Here is a 26773-nt window from a genome sequence, read left to right on the forward strand (position 1 = left end):
AATTGATTGCCGCAAAATGTGTTTCTGAGAATATAATATCATCAATGACTTCTTAGCTAAGTCGAGTAACATTTCTTTCTCTTACCAAAGGAAAAAATGAGTATCACGTTCGATTCCTAAATTAGAATCAGTGAAAACTGCTTAGAAGCTAATAATTTTGTTTGCTCAGTTGTTATCTCAAGTGACCAAATGAGAGGGCTCTCACAGAACATATTCTATTGTTTCACCAACAACATAAATGATTACGCAATACCAGATAAAGCATCATTCTTTAAATTCTCGGGAAGATGCCAAGAAAATTCCCGAAAACTAGGATATGGGCCCACTTGTATTCATTGTATTGTTTCACCGAGAGCATGAATGATTACGCAATGCCAGATAACGCATCATTCTTTAAATTCACGAAATTCTCGAAAACCAGATTGCTTATTCTTGGAATGATGCCAAAAAAGGTGTTAGCAACTCCAACAGTACAACAGGATATGGGCCCACTTAAAATCATTGAATGGTTTTCATCAAGAAAGTATGCATATATTGTTTCTAAGAAATATTAAGACTCTCCTAGAAGTTTTTTAGCTGTAAACGAGGGACTAGCAGCTCCAAAGAGTCATAGGAATGGTGGGAGTACATGGCGCTTAAATTCACAAATGGATATCAGGGTACATGGCGCTCAAATTCACATATGGGATACTACTTTCAACCATGAGTAAATTTCTCATCGAGTAAACATCCCCAGAGCAGTCATGAGTTTTTTGGCTTAATATCATTAGCCATCCTCGAAATATTGCTGAACCATCCTTCCGACAACCAGCATGCACCTAGTGTTTTGATTAGATTCAATGCCTCCCTCAACATATCCTGCAAGTAATTACAGGCGAAAGTAGTTGTATTCACTGTCGTGAGCAGTCTAAGTTGCAAGTAGTCACACTTGCAACTAGTTTCCATCACAAGACATTTTAGTCGCACGTAGTCAGGGTGGCAATTAGTCGTAGTTGCAGTTACAGCAGTATAAGCAGTAGTAACGGCCTTGAAAGTTTCAAGTTAACACCCTTAAGTTTTCCTAAGAAACTGCAGATAACATTTTGATAATCTGCATTCAGACGGTGTCTTTTCATTTGTTTCAACATATCGCTTAATATTTCCTGAAAAACTGTCTCAATAACCTTAGCCTTTCAGACATACCCAGAAACAAATTTCCTCCCTTTCCCAATGATAAATCCTGCATATAAGAAATGGGCGAACTAAATAATTTGCATTCCTTACCCCCAGGGTTTGTTGGGATGGCCTTTCAAGGGGTATAATTGACAGACCTTTTGAATATTCTAAAAGAAATAGTTTTTTAAAATTTTCAGTCAATTTTGAGGGCAAAAAGTGCAAGGTTGCTGGTTACCCTCCAATTACTCTTCAATACCCTCTTTAATATGCCCTGAAAGTATGAACTTAATGCCCTCAGCCGTTCTTTGAGTGATACTGATACGCCCTTTCGACAATCATCGTGAATATAGTATGGCTTCATTTTGTTCGACCCTCTACATTTCCTCAAGGTCCTCAGTATCCTAAGCCTTTTTGGAGAACCAGGATGAAACATGCCCCTTTTTTCCAATAATAAACCTAATATATGAAAAATGGGTAACTCCCAAAACTTACACCTCAAAGGGATGTGGGGAGGGGGGTAGGTTATGTCATTCCCAGACGCAATGGAATTTGAATTTTAGACAGTTTTGCATAAAAAAATGGTTATTCGAAAAAAGAACTTATCGAATGTCTTTGGGGACAGGAAAGACAGCCAAAAGTACGTCTTCTAACCACTTTGAACCTCCCAAGGAACTTTCTACTTAATTTCTTTAGCAGTTCTTAAAAAAATCGTAGATACGTCTTTTCAATTAACTGGATGCGCATACTGTTTTTAGATTTAGTTTAGTACACCATTTAGCATTCCCCAGAGTTTTGACTTAATACTCTTAGCCTTTCAGATACAGCCATTCCCCCTTTCCCCCTTTTCATAAGGATAAATCCATGGGCAAACTATAAAATTTCTCACAATGCTTGCCCCGGGGCTGTGGACCCTATGACATGCCCAGAGGCATAGTTACAGGACCCTTAGACTATTCTTAACAAAACAATCTTTTCAAGATTTGGATAAGTATTGAGGCGTAAACTTCCTTTTCAACACACCCTGAAAGTTTCAAATTAAACCTTCATCTATTCCTTAAACGTTACTAATACGCGCTTTTGACAGCCAGCATGCACATGGTGTATTTTAACTTTGTTCAACCTTCCTCTCAGTATGTCCTTTAAGCTTCATCTTACTACTCCAAGTCTTTCTGGATACCCAGGATCAAATACACATTTTCTTCCCAATAAAAATACATTGTATGTAAGCAATGGGCAATCCCTGAGTCACAGTTACTTGACCTTGGGACTATTTTGAACAAATGGTTATGCCAAAATTCCATCGGATCTCTTTTGAGGAAAAAGTGCGTGGGAGGGAGCTGAGCGCTCAATCGGATTTGACTCTTAAAAGTGGCACTAGAACTTTCAATTTAAAATCACTCGAGCCTCCTCCTAAGTTTATTCAACCATCCTCTCTATATGAAGCAATTCTGAGAAAAAGACACATAATAATTTACTGAAATTTTATGGCTTTTTACTATACTCAACGCTATAGCGTTGCCTTGATAAGCTCAATGATTTTAGTGAAAACTCAAGAAATTGTTTTTACCCTGAACCGAAAAGGGACATCAGCATAAGAAAGTATCGTGCAACTTACGTCCTGGTCTTAAGAGGGCACAGGTGGGCGTTAGCTCAACTCCTCTTTTTGGTAGCTTCTGCTCGATTTTAGTTCGACTTGGCCATTCTTAGACGTTGGATCTCTTAAATGAAAAAACTTGATTACGAAGGCGGTCCCTCCTTGACAATATCAAATTTCCGTAAATTTTGTAAGAGTATAGATCAGTATCTCCATTATTCCAAAGGTTCGTGGTTTCCCCGAATTTTCCTGAAGGAAAACAGTAGCCCATTCTACAAAGTATATCTAGAATATAGGTTCGTTAATGCACGAGCATTTGTACAAAATGCAATTCGTTAATTCTTTAATGTAAATTTTCAGGCAGATTTCGGAGAACCAATTTTCTCTTTCGAAATATTCGAGGAAAAACTAAAAAAAAAACACAGATTGTGGAAGCAAGGGCTTGGGTCCAGTTTTTCTTGTTTTTTTACAGTTTATAGACTGTTGTAACTTGAACGGCAAAGGAGTTAAGTCCATTTCAGTTAAGGCCACTCAAGATGACCGATCGCACGTGCAAAATAAATTTTGACATTATAATCCTTTGCCCTCGGCCGAGTATTTCATAAACCATTGGAACCTTTCATACTAAAATCTCTTCAAAGTAGTTTATATAACTTAGCTAACACCAAATAATTATCCATATTAGGAGGCCTAAGTAATCAAATAATTCAGACATTAATAGCCTTTAATAGCCTTAATAGCACTCAAGTTCTTGATCTGAATTTAAGATCTAATAAAACCGGTTTATGGCCACACAGACAAGTGACGGGTAACAAAAATGGACTTACATGATTTGGGCTATACTTTTGCACATTAAGAGGATGGGAGATTGCGTGCAAAATATGCTAGCTACAATTAGTCTGAATATTATGAAGTTAGAACTGTTTTCTAACTTCACCCTGTCCTAATACTTTACCCCCCCCCCCCCCCTAATGTGCCAATATATAGCCCAGATCATGCAAGTCCAATACGTTCTGCCACCCGTCACTTGTCTTTGTTCACTTTTTGTCACTTGTCAGTTTTTTTTTATATATTGACGTCATACTTAGTGACAGACAGACGGACGGAAAATTGAATGACGCATTGACTAGAGCGGAAAGATTGGATATAAATAAACACAAAGAAGAGGCAGTTATTCAGCCAGAAGATCAGATGACCGGATAAATGCCATATAATAAATTGCAAAATGATTATGTCTCATAACGGACTTCTCTCTCATAGCTTCATATCTACTGATTGAAAGAATAAATCTTTATAAAGGTGTTTGGGGCATTACCACCGGCATCACTTATTGTCTGAATGAACCATTGGGCACTTAATCTCGAATGTTTGCAACAACAAAATTAAAAATCAAAAACAAAATAAAGGAAACTAAAAAATCTTTCCACTCCTTTCATGTAAAAGTGGTTTCCAAAAATAAAAAGGGGAGTATATTTGGACAGATACCAATCAACTGAGTATACCAATAGCAGACGACCAATCAATGCTATTTTATAGTAGATACCTACCCACACATGTAACACTGGGATCTGGGAGCTACGGAAGTGTCAGTCTCTATATAAGAGTTTCAGATAATGTTAAAGTGGCAGTAAAAAAGATAAGAAATGATAAAGTGTTTTTTTATTTCAAAGACCATAACGAATGCTTTAAGCCCCTGGAGGTTGAAATATTAAATCAAGTGAAACATATACACTCATGTATTGAAATTCTAGATTATTTAGTGTGTAAAGATCAGCATGTGATAGTAATGGAGTACTTTGAAAATTCCTTAAATTTACATAATTGTTTGGATGAAATTAACAAGTTTAATGAAAAGGATGCAGGGATGATATTTGTGCAAATAGTGTCGACAATGTTATTGCTACAATCCAAAGACATTAGTCATAATGATATTTCATTAGCTAATGTTCTTTTAGTGAGATGTTCTGGGGATAGTCCTTTGATAAAACTAATAGATTTCGGCCTTGCTAATTTTCGGTCAGTGTTAGATCGTCACAATTCGTATGCACCAGGGACCGAATTTTACCTGCCTCCGAACAACAGGGACTGTCTCTACTCGGCAGCTGAGTCATGGAGTTTGGGAGTTATCCTTGGCTGTCTTACCTGTGGCCTTTCCAAAATTTATAAACCTGCTCATGATTATTTTTGTGGAGATAAGAAAAATCAAGAAATAGGTGCAAAAAAGATAAGGAGGATTATTCTTTCAGAGGCATTAAGAAGGCATGATGTCTCTACTTTTACATATCAACTGTTAGAAAGACTAATGACCTACAACAATAATGCTGGCGTTAGTGCAGATGTTAAATATGGTATTTACGTAGATGCTAGTGATTACTACTTGAAGAGAAATTCCCATTCTTGATTGCCGTCAAAATATCTAATATACTGCCATCGGTGAAACTGAGAATGGTGGTACTTGTTAATTATTCAGAACACCCAGCTCAATAGTAACGAAATTCTAAAAAATGGAATTTTGATACGAATAGTTACATCAAAAGAATCACATTTTTACGTTGATTCTAAATATATAAGTTTCATCAAGTTTTGTTTTACCCGTCCAAAGTTACGAGCCTGAGAAAATTTGCCTTATTTAGAAAATAGGGTCTAGAAGAAGGTATTTTAGAAACAAAATCACACCATCAGATTCAGCGCATCAGAAAAAATAATTAAAATAATAAAAAAAAAACCAAGAGTATGGAGCATGAGACCATTTACCGAAACCAACATAAAAAATAAACAACGAAACACTACATTATAAAGCCCCAAAACAACACATAAAAAATACAGAAAAATAAACCACTGAAAATATATTTAATCTGTTTCGAAAGCATACCTACCGAGCAACTCCACACGTAAATCAGATTTAAACTGGTTGAAATTACCATTATCCTTAATATCTTTACTAAGTCTGTTCCAAAGGTTGGAAGATCTATAAACAAAAGAAAAAGAAGACCTACTAGAAGCAAGTCGAGGAACCTCAATATTTCCTCACGTCCGAGTATTGTGTTGGTGAACATATGACCTCTCACAAAATATACCTGCAAAACAATCTGGAAGGCCCTCAGTATGACATTTATAAATAAAAATCAAAGTATAAGAATCATGTAATCCGGCTGCAGGCGTTATATTTATTTCACTATGGACCAAACTCATAGACTCCCGGTTCCCCACACCACAAAAAACTCGAATAGCATTATTCTGAATCACACGGATTACGTAAAGAGGAGTAACACGGAAGTAACGAGGGGAAAGTACCAAGCCATATCGATGAACAATACAAAATATAAGGGTGAATAGGGGGAAAATATAACAACCTTAAAATATTTGGGGGGGAATATGTCTTAATTTACGCATTATACCTAGGTTACGCGACAGTATTTTGGAAATCGACTTCACATGGTCCTTAAATGGTAGGGTTTCATCAACATTAATTCCGAGGTAATGAACCGTGTACGTTTTTAATTCTCCGCTCTGGTATCAATTCAGTGATCCAAAGATAAAAATTCTGAGATCGAGAAAAAATAACAAAATTTGATTTACCTATATTCAGGTCAAGGTAATGGATTTTTAGCCATGTGCATATCTTGCTCATTGCTGTATTTAATGCTGACATAAGAAGTTGTTCCGTAAGGGCAACACACACCAGCGTTGTGTTATCCGCAAATAATGCCGCAGTGACCTGTGTTTTACTCGGACCATTATCAGCAAAATCTGTAATTCTGGGTAGGGCATTAGCAAAATCAGGCAAATGAATGAATTCTAAATATTTGGAATCAACATAAAAGGCTAATTCTTCTGATGCATTAATTTTTATCAAAATTCCTTTGTGTATAGTTTCGATTACAAATGGACTGAGTCACTCCTTATTTACAATCTGTTACCACGAACTCTTTGATTAGTGTCCTAGATAAAAATGTTTGCAAAATGAAAGAACGTTTGAAGGTTTTTAATGTTCAGTGTTGAAGAAGAGGTTTGAAAATTAATATTAAAGCGACCAAATCCCTTTGATCTGTATTAAATAAGACCGAAGAAACGATCGATCAAGTGGATAGCTTTATTTACCTGGGTAATATCACTAGTAAAGATGCTGGATTTAGCGGAGATTTAAAGTGGAATAAAAAGGCAAAGTACATTTTATTTGTTGAAAGAAGTTCAGAAAAATGGAAAGATAAGTCTTTGAATCAATACTAGAATACTCGAGGCAACAGGAACGACAGCGGTCAAGCATGTTTATAAGATGTAGGCGCTTTGTTCAACGCTTTCCAGATGAATTGCTTACACAGAGTTTTAGGTACTTGCTTGAATGATTTTATCAAAGTGTATGGGTACCTTTATAAGAGTGGAAACTGGCGCTAGTGTCGACAAAAAACCTCAGCGCTATCTAGCATTTAGCGACAAGGCTTTCTTTTTTTAAGCTTTGTAATCGTCTTTCTGTCAGAAACCAACGGACTGTCAAAATCAAAGGACTCGGTGAATTAAGATCAAGTAGTTGGGGACATCAAGCCACGGCTAATTGTAGAAAAAGCCAAGATAGATGATGTCATTTCACTTGTTAATAGATAAGTCTATCGTCCATACATCATTTCTATGGAAGAACTAAGGTAGACAGTCTTAGAACTAAAGGATGAAAGATCGGATTGATATTGGGTTGACGCGTGGCGAACAATTTCCACTGGACTTGTATGTAAAATAGGTGACTGAGTTTGCTTGGACTCACAGGCGAACATGTGATTAAGCCTAAAAGTCTTCTTAACATTAATTTTCAAACCTATTCTAGCACTCTCAACTCGCAAAACCCCTAAAAGTTCATTCATTTTGCTCACACTTTCATCTAGGGTACTTAAATCATCAGCATAATCTAAGTCCAGGAAAGTATTTCCTTCGCATTTGATTCCATGCTCTCCTATTCCTTTTCCTGTGCTCCTTAAGACAAAGTCCATCAAAATGATCCATATAAAGGGGGATCGGACACAGCCCCGCTTAACTCCTGATTTATTACGAATCAAGCTGGTAACCTCATTTCCTACCTTAACCGCAGCAGTGTTATTCTGATACATAACAATAATTCCTTGAGTATATTTGTCTGGCATAACATACAAGGACAACACCTAGAAGACTAAAGCTTTTCTATCAACAGAATCGAACGCTTACTCAAAATCTATAAAACTGAGGACGAACGGTGTTTATTAACTCAGGTACTTCTCAATTATTAATCACACTGTTTTTATCTTATCCCCTCGTCTACAATATCTCACAGTCTAAAAAGTATCATACTAACACGTAATTTGCTACCTACAGAGACCAGACTAATGCCTCAATAAATACGACACTCACTCTTATTACCTTTCTGTGGTTTAATTAAGGTTTTCCTAAAATCGTTGGTACTTCCCCTTTTTCAAAAATATTATTCATAATCTTCAGTAGCTTATTCCTAACCTCAGAGCCACCATATTTAAGAAACTCGTTTACCACAGGATCAGCACCAGGGGCCTTTATTATTTCCCCAGTTTTATTAACTCTTCGTATCACTGGGAAACGATATACCACTACTACTAACAACTCGCCGCAGCACAAAACCACCTGAGGGCCAAGACAGCAACGCAAGTTGCTCCTCCATCCTAATTTACACAAACTCCCCCTCTTTACACCCTTCCAGGAAGTTCCCATTTATCTTAAACACTTCTTTACGACATCCTCCCACCCCGACCGTGGACGACCTGCTTTCCGTTTAGCCCTAGACGGTTGGCCGAAAAGGACAATCTTCGGCAATCTGTCATCCTTCCCATATGAGAAACAATAGGGACCTTAAAACTCATTTTGAGGTAAACTATTCCTTTTCTTTTGGGGAAAGTGGGTAACTTTAAGTATGTAAAGTTTATTTACATATTAAATGATCAATCAATGAACATTGCTAATAAATACCCTGATAAAATTCTATTTTCTTTCGATAAAAAAAGCAAACAAAAACTGAAAGGTAGCATTGTCAAAACTTTCTACAAGAAATATTTCAATTTTTCTAGAATTCACACACGCTCTGGATCTTATCATTAAAATTCAAAACTATATCCCAAGATTAATTTAGATTCATTCAGACATTTATTTATTTAAATGTTTGATGGATACAACATCACACGTACACGGTGACCCATTGCAGCAGGTGGAAGGTTAGACTTGAACTTTGCACGAACAGCCCCAGCGCCACCATGGGGACGAGTCACCTTTCCCCAAATAGCTCTCACATTTGTCTTCGATGTTGGGTCATGAATCTTGGGCTTCCTTTTGTGTGCCTGAAAGAAAGCAATACTAAACAATAATTCCGATTAAATAATAACCAATAATATCAAATTAATCATCTAATACTAATTGAATTTTAAAATTACACTAATTAAAACATCAAAATTTAAATACAAAAATTTAATAGTAATTAGAAATCAGACAAAAATAATATTAAAAAGTGAAATGTAACCAAATTAAAAGACAATTGTGCTGTGCAGACAATATAAATACATTTACGAAGATAAATTTTTGACATATAACAATTCAAATAGGGATATATCCTTATACAAGATATTAAATGAACAATAAAACGATACTGAATATTTCCACGGTGACCAAAACATCCAGCATTTCTTGATCATTCCTAGGTTAATCTACCTGTACGTGTTTCATTTGACCAACTTACCCATAATTATTTAGTTGCATGCACTAATTTAACTTAATAGCCTAAAATCCTTGCATAGAATGGCCAGACCTCTTTTCTTAATTTAATCCAGTTAAAAGAGTATTCTTTATGGATAATTATTTACTTTAAAATATTACGTTTATAAATTTGATAAGGTTAAATCTTATATACATCAAACTTGTCTATTTAAGGAGTGTGCAGAATACATACAGACTATTCTATATGGCGGAAAAATTTGTACTAAATGATAGAAGATTTTCAAATTTAGGTTTCTCATAGAATATAACAAATTCAATCTGGCTGCGTTATACGCTACACAAGACATCCAACGCGAGATAAACATTTTTTTTCAGTCAGCAATGAGAAAACGAGGGGGAAAACGAAGACTCGTGAAAAAGAGCCAAAAACATCAAATTAATAATAATAATAATAAATATATAAGTAGGATAAATAATAACTATCCAAAAGGAAGCAGTTTAACTTAATTTTTTTTAAATTCCTATCGATAAATCAAAATCAAAAGCAGACTCATATTGTTTCAATGCAGCAACTACACTATTTCTTTGAGAAAAACGTGACCTCTATGAAATTATTAATGGTCGATGTACTGTACGTGCATTGCGAGTTAGGTGTGAAGATGGCAGAGCAGTCGAGAAAAATCAAAAGAAAAGTGTCATGAAATTGTGCGTAACTACAGTTAAAACACTATTTTGGTTTTTCTATGCTTTTTGATTCGATGATTCATTTTTTTTTTTTTGACTATTTAGATGATTTTTTAAACCTAAAGACCGACTTTGCCCGAAAAAATAGGCACAAAAAGGAAATTTTTTGCCATGAATTTTCCTAGTTCTGCATAGCACTTACAGTCAGTGGCGAAAGTAATTTTAATCTATTCTGAGTCAGCTAAACTACACCCCTGTTTTATTAAATCACACTTTTTTCGGCGGAGATATTTAACAACATATCAATAACAAATCACTGCAGCTTGAAGCTGCATGAGGCTAACAAAGCTGCACACGCTTCTCTTCCACCCCAATCCATTCAAAACTTTGCTCAGAGTTTTAACACTTCCTGAGCCTGCCAAAGTCCCCCACAATTCTAATAAACTTCCTATTTCATGACAAATGTTTAAAAGCACACTACTAACAAATTGCTGCAGCACCAAGCTGCCTGAGCATAAAACAGCTTCATACCCCTCCTCCACCGCAATCTATTCAAAGAATCCCTCTTTACCCCTACCAAAAAAATCTAATTTCTTTTAAATTTCTTACGTATGACCTCAATCCACTCAGGGGACGACCTGCTTTTCATTTGGCACCAGATGAATGATCAGATGATCCTTAACCTGCATAGTGTGTCCTAGCTTTCTCAATATTTCTCCCATTTTACTCCTGCAAAGCGGGGTCGAACCCATTTTTCGTAAAGCTTGTTGTTTGACATAGGACCATTTGAACGAGTAGCTAAAAATATTCGTAGAAAATTCCTCTGGAAAGCATTTAACAAGTCTTCCTGTCTTTCGAAGCACCCACGTTTCAGAATCACACTTCACCACTTTCATTACTGTAGCTACCAATATTCCAGTCATGGTACACACAAAAATGATGCATACTACTATTATTCACCGCTGAGCTTTTCAACTACTATTCCTTAAAACTATCATAATTTGTTTCACCCAGGGCCATTTTTTTCTTCTGAAACCTGGGTTAGAAATAAATAATACTTAACCGCGATTAAAATTATCTTGATCAGACAATTGATGTGGTAAATACTTAATTGATAGAATCAAGTGTGCCTCTGTTTGATTTTTAATCGGTCTCTTCTATGACTACTACACAACTAAATAATTCAAGCTAGAAACTTAAGATTTATACAGAGTGATCAAGGAGCATTGAGAATAATGACCAACACTGAAATAACCCCCTCCTTGAAAAAAAAATCGGAAACTGAAGTTGGAATGGCGCCTTGCGAGGACCAGAGGCCTGGGCTGCCAAATCTAATGAGTGAGAGGAGGCAACAAAAAGCCCGCCAATGAGAACATGTGAATTTGGTACTAAAATATCGATACAAATTACCTTTGCAGATCAGAGCCACGTTCGATTTAGTTCACTAGTTGACTAATAAGTAGATTTTGCCGGTTTTTTTTTTTTTTGCTATTCTTAGTTAGCTTAGAAGATTTTTTTTTTTACAAACGAATTCTGAGTAAACTAAAAAGTTGACTACGAAACTATTATTAAGAATTCTTCGTAGTTAGATATCTTCAAAAGAATTTCTGGCAAAAAATTCGAACTCGGTAGCTCATGCTTGCCTCTATGGTAAAAAGTAGCTGTTTATAAAAGGGGCTCCCTCAGCGGCTGTGTTTTTAATGCTTGAGTTTACTTTTCTTCTTGTAAAAGGAAAATTTTAAAAAACCGATTTCTTATTATCTAAGCTGATTTTGCATTTACTTTATTATTTTGACTGTATCAGACCTCTTCTTCCTAACCCTGACGATGTATTCCTAGTGTCTTATACGGTTCACGTTATAGCAACTTCGAATTTTCTGCTAAAATTTTCATTCTGTTTGCAAAAGCCTGGTAAATTTTCGTAGTCCACTTTCTGGCGAAGAGAATCTTAAAAGCGAAAAAAGTACACTTGTTAGTTAACTAAGTTCTGTTAAATCAACGCAACTCAGGCATACAATCATTCACAAGCACTTGATTAGTAAATTCTCACGAAGTTGGGAAACCGAATTAAATTCAATAACAAATGAAATATATTCATATCTTTTCTGCTCTTTAAAAGTGTGCACATTGCCTGCAAACTTAAGAATTAAAACAGAAAATGTTACTTTAGCATGAATTGCGGCTTATTAGAGAAGATTTCTCTAATATGCTATTAGAACATGCAATAGGAAACTGTAATGTTACTTAAAAAACCACTACTTTCACATTTTCAATTGCTAAAATACAACGATTTTTTCTCAACTTACCGTTTTTTCTTTACTTTTCATTTAAGAAAAAATAAACAAATGAAATAATAGTTTATAGTATCCATAATATTTTTTTCTATTAATCTTGACAATGGTGTAAAAAACCAGCAACCTTTAAAAAAGCAGAAAAATGATTTGCGGGTGCATCAAGGCAATTTCTCTAGTATTCTACTAGAAGCAAATATAGGAAACTTAGAAATTTCATAAACAACACCCATCAATTAAAATATGACTAACACTTTACAAACAACTACCATCTATATTTGTTGCAATACAAAGATTCTTTTCTGCATTTTTATCGTTTAATACTGGTAAGTGCATACAATGTTTGCATACTAAAAAGAAAGCATGTATTATGGTTTCAGATATAATTTATGTACGTGCCCAAGAACAAAACATGCATGAGACAATTTAATAGTTTCATAAATAACTTTTTTTTATGTTAGCAAGATTATGTTAGCAAGTTGCTTCAGTAGAAGTTGCACATTCTTAAACTCGCCATACATTTTGAACATTGCTGCACAAGGTGCGTATTGACAGCAAATATACTTTGACTTCATTTGACTCACCTCTCCTGCTCTCTCCACCATAGTCACAATCAACAACTCAAAAAACAACAAACAACAGAAAAACAATGACAACTGAAAAAACTGAAAGTGTAGCCATTTCTTTTACTACCGTTAAAGTTTCTGTTCTGTTGTTTCTTACCACCTTTGTCATTTCTACTTTTCTTCACGGTCCGTGTTTTGACTACAAATAATATGGTAGCGCAAGCCTAGCGATTTTATTGGATTTGTAATACTTCCCATCTGACGAAAGGCGCTGTCTTTTACTTGTTCTGGAGAAAATATTTGCCAATGTGAAAATTCATTAAAGTAGTCTAATTGGATTTCCACCTTTTGGTTAATCTTGGTAAATAGATAGCCCCCCCCCCCCAAAGAAACTCGGTAAACTGACTAGCAGTAATGGTGATGTCAGCTTGGAATTAAATGATCCCGATCTTGACAGTGATTGTGATAACTCAGTGACTAGACCATGGGGTGTATCTGCTGGAGTATATGACCCTAGGAGCATCACTATTAGAAATACGAATAATGGTTAGAATCCTGAAAGTATCTCAATTACCACGATCTGTTTGAAGTAATCTGCAAGACATATTGTCCATCCATCACAAAGAACATAAATATTCGATGGAACAATGCTCTTACCACAATGGAAATGTGCTGTGCCTGAAAAGAGGTCACTGCGCGACTTAGGTATTTTCGAATACCACACTGCCTTTCCATGACGTACAATAACAATTCAAACAGAAATAAATCCTTTAATTAGACAGTAATAATAATAATAATTAATAATTTATTTATCACCCACTTCACAAAACAGAGGTTAAGTGGAGTAAAATACAAAAGAAAAACAGCAAAAGCAATACAAAAGAAGCAAATTTAATCACATACAGAAAAAAGACGGATAAGGCGATGAAAACATCCTAGCCTATAAAGCGCTTCAATAGCTAGCTTCGCAGATAATTTTTCGAAAGCACCACTAATATCTGTCGCACAATACTTTTTAACCAGTTTTGTATTCCGGTAAGAACGAGGTAGATATAAAAGAAATTTGCAGTACCGGTAATAATTTATGCGAATACGTTTTAGATACGTATCGAACATTTTAATACGTATGACAAAAAATTATTAAAATAAAAATAAAGATCTTAAAAAAAAGAAAAATAAAGAAAACAATTTGGTTCACTTAACAAACAGAAAGAAGTCTTATCTCTATTTTAACTATGGAAGGCATACAAGGCTTATTTTTGCAGAGCCTTCTTTGAATGTATCCATTAGTGTTAACTCGATAAAATCACTAGGTATGATACATGCATTGAACATCAACTTGAAAGAATGTAATGATGGCTTTGAAGAAATAGTTCTTCAATTAGGCTAAGAGCATTGAATTTTGTAGCAATGATCTTGGAAGCTGTCATTGAGGTTCTGTTAAACAGGCAATGGTGATAGCTAGTGGGTATAATTATGTTTCAACAAGCGAAGTTTTGCTGATGACTAAGGGACTACAGTTGCTTTGCCCGAATCCAGATACTAGTACTATGGCCGAGTCAATCAATAGCCTGAAGAAACTATCAACTGTTCGGCTCAGAGACTCAAACCAGTCTTTACTTTGATGGACTGGCTCATTTTTTCGTAAATTTTCGACTTTATCTATTCCACTTAAAAAAAAGCTTCTCATGATTTACAGAAATAGGCATCGTTGTGATTTATTAGCATCATTGACCTGATGCTCTTCACAAGAGCTGACTTTTTAGACCCTGTAATTCATGAAAATGAGCCATATAGACTACTTATACCGTATCCTCGCTTCTCTAGTAATTCAATTCCGAGCAGAAGTATAGAACAATTCGCTCAAATCCTACCAACCAAATATATCTTCCCCTATTGACGTCGCTCCTACTAACCAAAATGAATTGCTAGATATTACCGATCCAACAAATAGCTTCGATGCCAAGTTTTTCGACGCTACTGGGCTACGACGAGAATCAAGAAAGAGTAATTCTGATCCACTATAATTTTGAAGTGGCTACTCTTACACTTGCCCAGAGTAAAGGGAAATCGCATATTTGCATTTCACAGTGCCCAGACCCAGAGAGATTGCATTTAGCATTATGGGTTACTTACGCGAAAGCAGTACTAACAAATGATCAACTTGAACTTCAAACATTTTTTTAAGTCATAAATTTTAATTTACTTCTATTTTTTGTAACTTTTTTTGTTATATCAATCTGTAGATGTACATGTTCACTTTACTCACACAAACTTAAAAAACTGAAAAAAGATATTTAAAATTGATGGCACAAATACGGGTAGCAGAACCTTTCTTGGTCACTTTTATTATAGACATAACATATTTTTAATACTGACGAATCTTTGAACAATTTTAATCGTGGGAAATTTGCTCATGATTTGTTTATATGTCTATAAAGAGCAGAAGGCCTAAAAAGGTTCCTTAAACAGTATTATAGTAAAATATAAATCTGTGAATATGTTTTCTTATATCTAGCACATTGGGATTCCTTGTAACTTGAAGATACACTGACATTCACTTATAAAAGGTTGATCTTTAAACCGACCATATTTTTTTTTAGTGCAGGTTGAGCAATGAGGTCAAAGACTATATTTCCACAACCAATAAATTAACTCATCTGTTTCTTTTTGAAGATATTTAGAATCATTTCGAATTAAATAAACTATGCAACAGGTAAATCAAGTATTTTTTTCAGCTATTTAAAAGGCGAATACGAGTAGATTTTACAATTTTCGACTATCCATTTCACTTGAAAAAGATTCTCATGATTTACAAAAATAGGCCATTGACCTGAATTTCCTTAAAATGAATGAGATTTTTACCCCTATTCCAAAATGTTCCTCCCTTCCAATACCAATTCGTAAGTTTCGTCATTTTCTGGTATTTATACAATCCCATCTGAAAAAAAGAACAACCATTTTCAACAGAAAAAAAGTGCGGTAGTCTCAAATATATTAACGTTTGAATACATCCACAGATGCAATTCCTTCCAGAAATCATGGCCTGGCAGCGATTTGCTGAATCTGTTTTTAAAAAACGGGAGAAAAACGAGTTTGAAAACTTCGACATTTGTATGTCAGAATCGGCTATAGCTACAACATTCATTTTTGTTCCAAGATTAACAAGACAAATCTCTTACATAGTTGTGCTTATTATTGAATTTGAACATGTAACAAGCTTTCGTGCTGAAAATCAGCAACTTTTAGCAAAACGGACCATGTTGTCCATTGATTTGGCAAAGCCGCTTTGAAGAATATACGATTCAGCAAAGGAAAACTGCAAAATACAGGCAGTTAGAGAAGTCTTACAGCTATGTCAATTAGACCAATCGAAAGAGAACTTTCAAAAACTGGTATTTTCAGCAAAAGTGCTTCCAGGCGAAGAAACACATCTTTAATCAGAAGAGCAATTTTTATCAGAATAGAGTAACAATTTCCAGGTTCCATACCATAGCATAAACATTAGGGGTTTAGTACTCTATCATCTGAGCTAGACGGAGTCACTATGTGGTTTACACTTTTGTTGTATTAATATATGTAAATAATCAGGCTTTTTCATCAACAGTACAAATTAGTAGTAGACAAATTCTAACTAATAATTGAACAGTCAACAATTACAATCGAATTAACTGATTATTTCATTAATGAACTATAGATTAACTTATCAATACAAAACACTGTGTTTAAATATAGAACTATCCGGAATCGCTAGGAAATATTTATCAGAATTACCAATCGCATAAAATTTTACAAACAGGCAAGAATGATTAAAATTTCCTTCTGCTTAATCTGTAGGACAGATCTTGCAGTTTCAAAAAAAAAACTCATCTGAATTCTTTTTAACCTCACAAGAGTCAATAGAATAGCCCTTTGTTATTCAACAAAAAATCTAAAATTCTCCAAATAAATCTAGAATTGAATATTGAAAAATTACCTTATAGACAAATACGCATTTTTTGCCAACATAGAACCAGGCATCTTTCTTAGATTCACATCCTTCAATCGTCAACAAAGAAGTGTTCTCGTACTGATTTCTCAAACCGCGCTTAAAGCCAGTAAATGTAGCCTTTGCATAGAGCCTTAAATAAAAACAAGTACAAAAACAAGTACAAATTGATAAACAGAGAAAATAAATACTAAACACAAAACAGATAATAAGCGGTACATCTCAGGGGGTGAACTTGCAATTGAAATTAGTATTCTCATACTGATTTCTCAGACCGCGCTCAAAGCCAGTAAATGTTGCCTTTGCATAGAGCCTTAAATAAAAACAAGTACAAAAACAAGTACAAATTGATAAACAGAGGAAATAAATACTAAACACAAAACAGATAATAAGTGGTGCATCTCAGGGGGTGAACTTTGAAATTAGTATTCTCATACTGATTTCTCAGACCGCGCTCAAAGCCAGTAAATGTTGCCTTTGCATAGAGCCTTAAATAAAAACAAGTACAAATTGATAAACAGAGAAAATAAATACTAAACACAAAACAGATAATAAGCGGTGCATCTCAGGGGGTGAACTTGCAAATGAAATTAGTATTCTCATACTGATTTCTCAGACCGCGCTCAAAGCCAGTAAATGTTGCCTTTGCATAGAGCCTTAAATAAAAACAAGTACAAAAACAAGTACAAATTGATAAACAGAGAAAATAAATACTAAACACAAAACAGATAATAAGCGGTGCATCTCAGGGGGTGAACTTGCAAATGAAATTAGTATTCTCATACTGATTTCTCAGACCGCGCTCAAAGCCAGTAAATGTTGCCTTTGCATAGAGCCTTAAATAAAAACAAGTACAAATTGATAAACAGAGAAAATAAATACTAAACACAAAACAGATAATAAGCGGTGCATCTCAGGGGGTGAACTTGCAAATGAAATTAGTATTCTCATACTGATTTCTCAGACCGCGCTCAAAGCCAGTAAATGTTACCTTTGCATAGAGCCTTAAATAAGAGCAAGCGACTTTCCATTACAGAGTAAACATCGTCAAATAGATGAACATTAAAGCAAAAGAAACTAAAAGATAAACAGAGAGCATGGCTACTAAAAATTATTACTTACAGATAACACAAATAGTGAATGACAACAATACCAGGCATTGGTTTTCTTTCTAATATTCTTTTTTTAAGTATTTAATTGGCATTTTGGTGCAGGAAAAGTATTACAGACAAAAACGCTTATAGGCAACATATTGGGCATTGATTTTTTTTTCTAATTATTCATTTTTTGATTACTTTTTTACTGTTTGCCATTTTTTATTATTTTTCATTTTTAATTAATTATTTTTGTCCTCTGGCTTTACCTTACGTCTGTTCGTACCGGAAAACAGGGTTTTTCTATTGGTTATTGAAAAACCGCGTTTTCCTGTTTTCTATTTGTTGGTAAAGATTTCTTTGCCATGCGTAATTTTCACCGTTGTTTGCTAGATTGAATTTTTACAGCTTATTGCGATCAAACTGGGGGAAAAATAGGAGAAAACTAAGTAGGCAAATTTGATAGCACTGTCTGTTTGTAAAAATTCGAAGATATCAGAGAAACCTGAAAATAATCATTTTAGGAAAACATCTCTCAAAAAATGGCAAATGAGGTTCCCCTTGACACAATATTGTCTGTTTATACAATATTTACTAGTCTAAGTGGTAATCATATATCAATGAGGGGAGCCAAACACGGGGATTAAGGCAATTGGAGATTTTTCAATAGCCTAAGTAGTTTTATGACATTCCATGTTAAAGTGCATTTTTTTTTCTTGGTGTCTTTAGCAAACAAGAATTTAATATTACGCTTTAATGATAAATGATAAACAATAAAAGAAATTTTCTGAATCAAAAGAAAATAAGAATTAGCAATCCTACTGACATTTCTACACATACACTGATATCCTACAAAGTTGAAATGAAACAACATATGATAATTTGTCTGTCCAAAAGTATATTCGTGAAGGTAAGTTAATTTGACTAATATATACAATTATAGTCATATTCTTAGATGTTTTTACTCATTCAATCACTGTTTTTTTAACCAGTTTAATGTCAATTGATGGTGGTGTTTGTCTTTTGCTACAGCCATCAGGAAAATTACACTTTCTGGAACTCCACGGAAAAACATTTTTTTGACATTATTCTGCTAATTGGTCACACATGTTCCTTATTTTCAAACTTAGCGCCCACTAAGTGTTAAACGGCACATGGAAGTCCATTAAAAATTATTTTACCGTAATTTCACAGACCCCCGTAAGATTGATATTTTACCTATTTTGCCGGTATCTTGCATATTATACTGATATATTTTACGAGGGCTTGCAATTTCCACAGTACAAAAACGCAAAGAGGCTGGCAGTAACAGTTGTGGTTATGATTTTGTTTTGTATATACCCAGTTTAGTTTTGTTTTGTATATACCCAGCTGTATAACCCAGTTTAAAAGTCTGTCTGTCTGGCTTCAGTATATTGTTATTATCAGAACAATGAAGTGTATTATAGCACGGGCAATTATATTTTTGGGAGTAGCTGGAAGAAAATTATATTGGTTCTGTAAGCTGTTAGAGACAGAAAGGGCCAAAAGCAGAATTGACATATAAAAAAAAAAATTCAATAACCGAGAAAAATAAGGGTAATGGCAAAAAGTAGACAAAAAAGAAGCAGATATTTTGTATCAAGGAGTTCTGCCTAGTCGTCTTCAGTGCTAAAAAAATAATACTAAGGATATCTAACATTCTGAAGTATCTCTTAACAGAGAAGAAGAAAGACTGAATCAAACAAACCATGTCAGAGTAAATGAAAGACTATTCAACAATTAGATTGGGCAAGAGTTCCCTGCTTAGAGATTAACTTAACTTGTCTACTGACCTAATTTTCATGAGAAGTGCAGTCAGATGATTTTCATTTAAACTGAAGAAAGAACGTTGTTTGAATCCTTTAATCTTAAGCTATTGTAAATACGATTTACAAGAATATCTCCGGTATCTCTATTTAAAGCAATGTCTCTATTTATATACATTTTTTTTAGTTTCAATTACCTTCCCAAAAGAATATGAGAAGTCATTTGCTTCAGATATAAAAGTTGCCTCATCACAAAGAACTAAATGATCTGGATTTTCAACAATGTGGAGGGCCAAAGTAGAATCTATATCCTTATTTTATTTTAGTTTTCATATCCCAGAGAAATCTTGTGTTCATGCCATCTTTCCCTCGAGAGCCAACAATTACCCTCCACTCCAGAAAATACCCCCTGTGGAGAATTCCCTCCTCCCCTGTAGAAATCCCCCATTGTCCCCCTGGATAATATTGGATCTTCATTAAAAGGCAAATTGAAATTTCTACCATCCTGTCTATGTCAGAGGCAATCATATAGCAATGGTATAAAAACCCATAACCCAAAACCCATAAGGGTGGTATAAAAACCCATAAGTATTAAGATTTGTTCATTTATTTCTTCCCATAGACTTTTCATGTAGAAGGGGTGGACGGATGAATTTTGGAGGAGGCTCAGTCAATTGGAAATTGGAAGTTCCAGTGGTTTTTTTTCTAAGACTTAGCCTGTTTTTCAACAAATTGCTACCAAATGTGTTGTTACTGACTACAGTGTCTTAAAGAAATTCTTATTCTAGTTTAACAGCCCTTGTATTTCAGCAGTTGTTCTGAAAGAGTCTTCAGATAAACACGTAATTAGTTGTAAGGGAGATATGAGGGGACATTGGAGGTAGAAATTGATATGTAATCCCCAGGACTGTATCCAGAACATTTGTTGGGGGGGTGGGGCTTCGAAACAGCCACAATCATCCAAATCAGAACCTGAGTCTGAAGCAGAGGAGCTAGAATTGCTAGTACTGTTGAAGATGGTCTTAATGACTAAAGGTGACTGAATGTTCTTCTATTATGATCCAGTGCATAGTTAATCTAAGTCATCAAAGTGTTACAAACCACTTTTTTACTTGTATTTGGTGCTTTTATAGATAAACAAAAATAACAAGTATATCATACGAGAAATGTGGCTGAATGCAGGCTATTTAAATATGCAAGGCTGCTTTGTTAACATTTTTTTTTTTTTTTTTTTTTTTTTTTTTTTTTTTTTTTTTTTTTTTTTTTTTTTTTTTTTTTTTTTTTTTTTTTTTTTTTTTTTTAATTCAGCTAATTATTATTACGAATAGCGGTAAGCATCAATGCTTGTCGCAAACATAGAAAAAAATTGCTAATATGATTTTACTCCCTGATAATTGTAATTTTTTTAAATGGATGTCTGAAATCAGGCACTGTCCAAGTGCTGAGATAGGAATAAGATTATTAAAGGGATAAACTAAACTATTAATGAAATTTATGAAACTCTAGATGAAGGGGCATTACCTTTTTAAGCCTAGAAAAATCAGAATCATCAAAATATTTCAAATATCTGAAAGTGATGCTTACTATTTTGACAAATAGCCAACTGTAGATATAATATTAGCATTTTTAAACTTTTACAGCATGTTCCTTCTATTAGCTTTGTTACAATATTAATACGTAAGGATACATACCTGGTAAAATGGGCTTTGGGTTTAGAATTGGCTGGAGCAGTTTTGGCTGAAGGTTTTAGTAGATCTACTGCTTCTGCCTACAAAAGAAACAAATCATGCATATGATTATAGAAAGTTTTAATTAATCAGCCACACATAGATAGTTTCACACAAACAACCATAATTTCTAATAGGGTCCCAAGGCCTATATAAGGATTTGATTAAAACTAATAAACCATATAAAGTAAAGAATATACATGCATCTTTGCCTGGAAACTTCAGGCAAAAAATGCGAAATTCTACATTTTTGTAGATAGGAGCTTGAAACTTCTACAATAAGGTTCTCTGATATGCTGAATCTGATGGTGTGAATTTTGTTAAGATTGTATGACTTTTAGGGGGTGTTTCCCCCTATTTTCTAAAATGAGGCACATTTTCTCAGGCTCGTAACGTTTGATGGGCAAGACTAATCTTGATGAAACTTACATGTTTAAAATCAGCATTAAAATGCGATTTTTTTTATGTCATTATTGGTATCAAAATTTCATTTTTTAGAGTTTTGGTCACAACTGAGCCAGGTTGCTCCTTATTACAGTTCATTACCACAAACTGTTTGATACACTTCCAGCCACACCTCCCACTAAATAAAAAAAAAAACTTCCAGTGAAACAATATATCGTAATGTTCTTTTTGTGCACCCCCTCCCCCTAAAAGACCACAGGTTCATTTACTAATTTTTAGTTGTGTCAATCAATAATTAAATTAATTTGTAAAAATTCAAATAAGCACCTTTTCAAGCACAACAATAATTATGTCATCTAGAGAAAAACTCTATCACTGCATCATATCAGTCTAAAGCATCCCAAAATGAATTCTAAGCAATTATTGGGCAACACATGTTTGTATCTTTATTGAAATCTTTATCTGTATCTTTATTTATCTGTTGAGGAAAATATAATTGGTTGATTTGGGACTGGTCACCTGACTTGCAAAAACATGACCAAACATCACAGATTGTATATTATGTTAACAATGATTATGAAAACCAGACCATTGAAATCAAAGAATCATTTCTAGAATCTGCAGAAGTCAGGACACATTGCTGATAGCATTACAATTTTTTTTTTTTTAATTAGAAGATCATGTACTGAATTACTCCAAATGTAGATGTCAATCTTATGACAATGTTTATGTGATGGCTGGACATATAAGTTGCACACAAACACACTTAAAAAATCAAAACATTTGGCAATGTTTGTTAACTGCAAAAATCACTCAGTCAATCTTTTTGACATTAATGTTGTCAAAAAGGATATACAAATGATTTTTTTTTTGCAAAATGTAAAGTGATCACCAATGGGCTTAAATTATCCCTATCCTAGCATACTCTTAGTTAGAAGACATGTTACTGGACTGTAAACACAGTCACAATGCTTTTCTTTTATATTTTGTGTGAAGTGTTTTAACTGCCATCTCAACAACAGAGCCAAACAGATCCAACATTGGAACTTATTTCACTCTGAAGAGCAAATTCAGGATAAAACAAACAGAAACTAAGACTGAAAAAACTTTATATATGTGTTTTAACTTTCAAAATATACAAAAATCATAATCATAACCAAGGTCAAAATCATACAGGATCATCCTATCACTAGTGAAGTATTTCAATAAGATAAGAATATAAAAAAAAACTTGTGGAATGACAGTTTCACATACATACATACTGATATTCAATCCTGAGTCTTATTAATTTTGGATTTTCAGAGGTTAAAAAAGAAGAAAGCATTTCCTGAGACTTCCTTTTGGTAAGTTTTTTTTACAATTAATTATAAAGTAAGATTTCATTGTTGGAGTGTTTCCTTTTAGTTAATAGATATTCCTTGGGATGTAAATGCAACCAGGGGGGGTAATGGGGATACATCCCCCAAAATTTGTCCTGTAGGGTCAACTTTCTTATAGATCTTGAGTAATACAAAAAAGATATTGTGAGCTGTAAGTCTTATTGGGATGAGGATACAAACTTAATGATTTACTCATTTTATCAAATAAAATTTAAAACAAAAATTTCTTAAAAGCTAACCAAACTCATTATGGGTTGTGGATAGTGAGGAAGCATGGCACCAAAATGTTTTATAACATGCTTAAAAGAATATGATAAGAACATTTTCTCAACTCTGCATTGATTTCTGAAGATTGGTGCAATGCCTATTACCACAAATTTGAAACCCTTTGGCAGCACATCAATATTGCTTGCAGAAGATCTCAGGCAAACATTACCTTTAATACCTAGATCAACCCCTGCAGACAAAATGAATGCTTGCCTGAAAAATTCTAATTTATGGTGACACATAAAGACATTAAAATTAACTACAAATATGTGTGTCTGATTCCAAAACAATGACTCTGGTCAAACATTTTCAGATCTATTGCTGGTAATTGGAAAGCTCCCAGTAGACTCAATTTCAGGATGTATACAACTAAAAATACTGAACAACACTAATAATGAGCTAAACCTGGAATTATTGTTGCAATATGGCCCAAATTTTGGTAGAGGCATTGATGGCCACTATCCAAGTCGATCTTAAAGAGGTTGGGCCTGTAGGAGAGGGGTGAAGTTTTCTGTGAGTTTTTGGTCTATGGGTGATAGGTTCTCAAATTTTGCTAATGTGGAACTCACCATTGTCTTTATTGATGGCTGGTTAATTTTTAGTGATTTCCAGAGCTTCTCTGATTTTCTGCTTTAAGACTTTTGTAACAGTAGCAATATTCAAAAATATGATGGGCCAATGCAGAAAAACTATCTTCCTCCTTTAGCTTTGTCTTTTCAAGGCAGGCATCAATGGAATCAGCATGTTCTTTTAATTGGTGATGTAAAGGTCTTGTGGTACAACCTATGTAGGTATCACCACAGCTGCAAGGAATCTTAAATACCCCTGTAAGTAACCTTATCCTTGCCTTTGTTCAAGAAGGAGGATATAGTCCTTCCAGAAGGAAAAAACACCTTAAAACCATTGTCTGGAAGAGGCCCACTTCTGAACAAGTTGATAATTACAGGCCTATCCAGAAAAAGCAAATAAAAAGGAATCAAGTGGAATGTTCATTACTTGTCAGTTATAGAATCTTATATACATTTATCAACTAATTTTATTTTTTGTAAAACAATGCTGTGAGTTTGATTAAAACAACATGTAGGCCTACTCAATACAGTATTTCTATAGGCTAGAGATAAAGAAGTAGAAGACAAGATGTTTTAACAGTACTTCACTATATTCATTGTGATTATGGTTAATCTGTTTAATATTTTTGGTAAAATTCTCCTTTTGCTACTTTTTGCTATCTTGGAAAGGGGATGTTACAAAAATGGAACTTTCAGGGATGGATCTAAAGGCAAAAAAATACCAAAGGAAGATATTTTAAAGTACCTACCTCCTTCTCCCTTTTGATGGTCTTGACCTTAGATGACTTTTAAAAATCTGTGTTATAAGTGAAACCTTGCAAAACAGATCTTCTGCTTAAATGAAGTACAACAAAATTATTTTCAACATCAAAACTTTGCCCAATCCCAATTTAGGTAAAATTCTAGTTAATTGACTTCTTGCTATCTTGGAAAGGGTTTTGGTTAGGAAAATGAAACTTTCAGAGATGATGCTACAGACTAAAGTTTGTCCTGGGAAGGTATTTTGAAACAACTACCTCCACTCCTTTTCCCTCTAGAGGGTCCTGACCTTTAAAAATATGTGTGTTATAAAAGTGAAACCTTGCAAAATAGATTTTCTGCTTAACTGAAGTACAACCAAATTTTTTTCAGCTTCATAACTTTGCTCAATTCAATTTTATAGGTTTTAAAGATATGCAAATACATTTCCTAAATTTTGAAGAAAAAAAACATTGATAGGACTCAAAATTCTACTCATAGGCTATAACAGGAATTGCATTTTCAGAACTAAAGGCAGAGAAAAAGCAACTAGTAACTGAAAATTAAGATAAAATGCTGTTTTGTCAAAATTTCAATAGGTAATAGACCTGTCATGTAAGCAAATTTCAGGGCCCTCTAGAGGTAGGAGAGGAGGTGGATACTTTAAAATACCTTCCCGGGACATACTTTAGCCTATAGACCCATCCCTGAAAGTTTCATTTTCCTAACCTTAACCCTTTCCAAGATAGCAAGAAGTCAATTAACTAGAATTTTACCCCAATTTATAAGTTTTTAAAGATATACAGAGACTATTCATAAATTTAAAAAAACATCAAAATGGCTTAAAATTCTACTCAGATGACAGGAATTACATTTTAAGAACTTCAGCCAAAGAAATAGAAACTGATAACTGAAAATTAAAATGAAATGTTGTTTTGTCAAAATTTCAATAGTTAGAGCTGTCATGTAGGCGGATTTCAAGACCCTCTAGAGAGGGAGTGGAGGTGGGTACTTCAATTACCTTTCTGTGACATACTTTAGCATGTAGACCCATCTCTGAAAGTTCCATTTTCCCAACCTAACCCCTTTCCAAGATAGCTGAAGTATAATTTTACCATATTTTTCAGACCCCAGGTTATTTCCTAGAACTACATTTATTTTTAAAAAAGCCCTACATGATGTAACGATTGAAACAGATAACATACCATTCTCTCTAAATTTTTAAAAAACAATCGTTGTGATATGCTATTTCTTCGCTAGGTGCGAATATTAACTTAAGACAATTTAAGAGATGACGCTGTATTCAAAAACTTTGAAAACCGTACATAAAGAATAATGTCAAAATCTCTTTTCTTGTAATTTTTCTGTAAAATAAGCTTTACTAGATCTTGTTTTGCCATTTAAAAAAATTTAGGCTTGCTTGTTTGCTTTTTAATATTAAGAGTCTATGAAAGTGTTAAAAAATGTACACCTGCAAAACATGAATTTACACTGTGGTTGGTAATTATCTAAACCAGACAACCTTTCCATGACAATAAAAAAAAGTTTGAATAGAGATAAATTCTCTAATTAGGCAATGATAATCCAAAAGAATACTGTATATCTTGGTGACATGTACAGTGACCGTTATCAGCAGAAATACTATAATAAAACAGTTAAGACTAATGAGATATATATACAAAAAATATAATTACGCGTTTTTCAATGCCCTTGTTTTTTCAAATGAAATACCGGAAGCAAAAACCCCTTGACCTTCCAGGTTTCGATTCGTTAGTTTTATTTGAACTAACAATTGGACAAAGGTTTCGTATGAATTCTGCTGAAAACTAA

The 26773-nt window shown here is 34.1% G+C and overlaps 1 protein-coding gene across 1 annotated transcript; it reads right to left on the reverse strand.

Annotated features, from left to right (window-relative positions):
• Positions 1 to 8865: 8865 nt before the first annotated feature.
• Positions 8866 to 26269, reverse strand: LOC136036929 (large ribosomal subunit protein eL33-like). Its single transcript, XM_065719315.1, has 4 exons — positions 26149 to 26269; positions 21550 to 21626; positions 16966 to 17110; positions 8866 to 9075 (listed from the first exon to the last, which is right to left on the reverse strand). The coding sequence occupies exons 1-4, from the start codon at positions 26149 to 26151 to the stop codon at positions 8893 to 8895; spliced, it is 408 nt and encodes a 135-aa protein (XP_065575387.1). The 5' UTR covers positions 26152 to 26269; the 3' UTR covers positions 8866 to 8892.
• Between the last annotated feature and the right edge of the window lie 504 nt (positions 26270 to 26773).

The sequence above is a fragment of the Artemia franciscana genome, chromosome 16 (genome assembly GCF_032884065.1).
Source record: "Artemia franciscana chromosome 16, ASM3288406v1, whole genome shotgun sequence".
Lineage (NCBI taxonomy): Eukaryota > Metazoa > Arthropoda > Branchiopoda > Anostraca > Artemiidae > Artemia > Artemia franciscana.

Bases quoted from the DNA above. Each gene is read 5' to 3' on its own strand.
- LOC136036929 (XM_065719315.1), bottom strand. The intron at 17,111-21,549 runs GTATGTATCCTT...TTTTTATTTAAG, and splicing joins CCCAAAGCCCATTTTACCAG to GCTCTATGCAAAGGCTACAT. The intron at 9,076-16,965 runs GTAATTTTTCAA...GCTTTCTTTCAG, and splicing joins AATGCGTATTTGTCTATAAG to GCACACAAAAGGAAGCCCAA.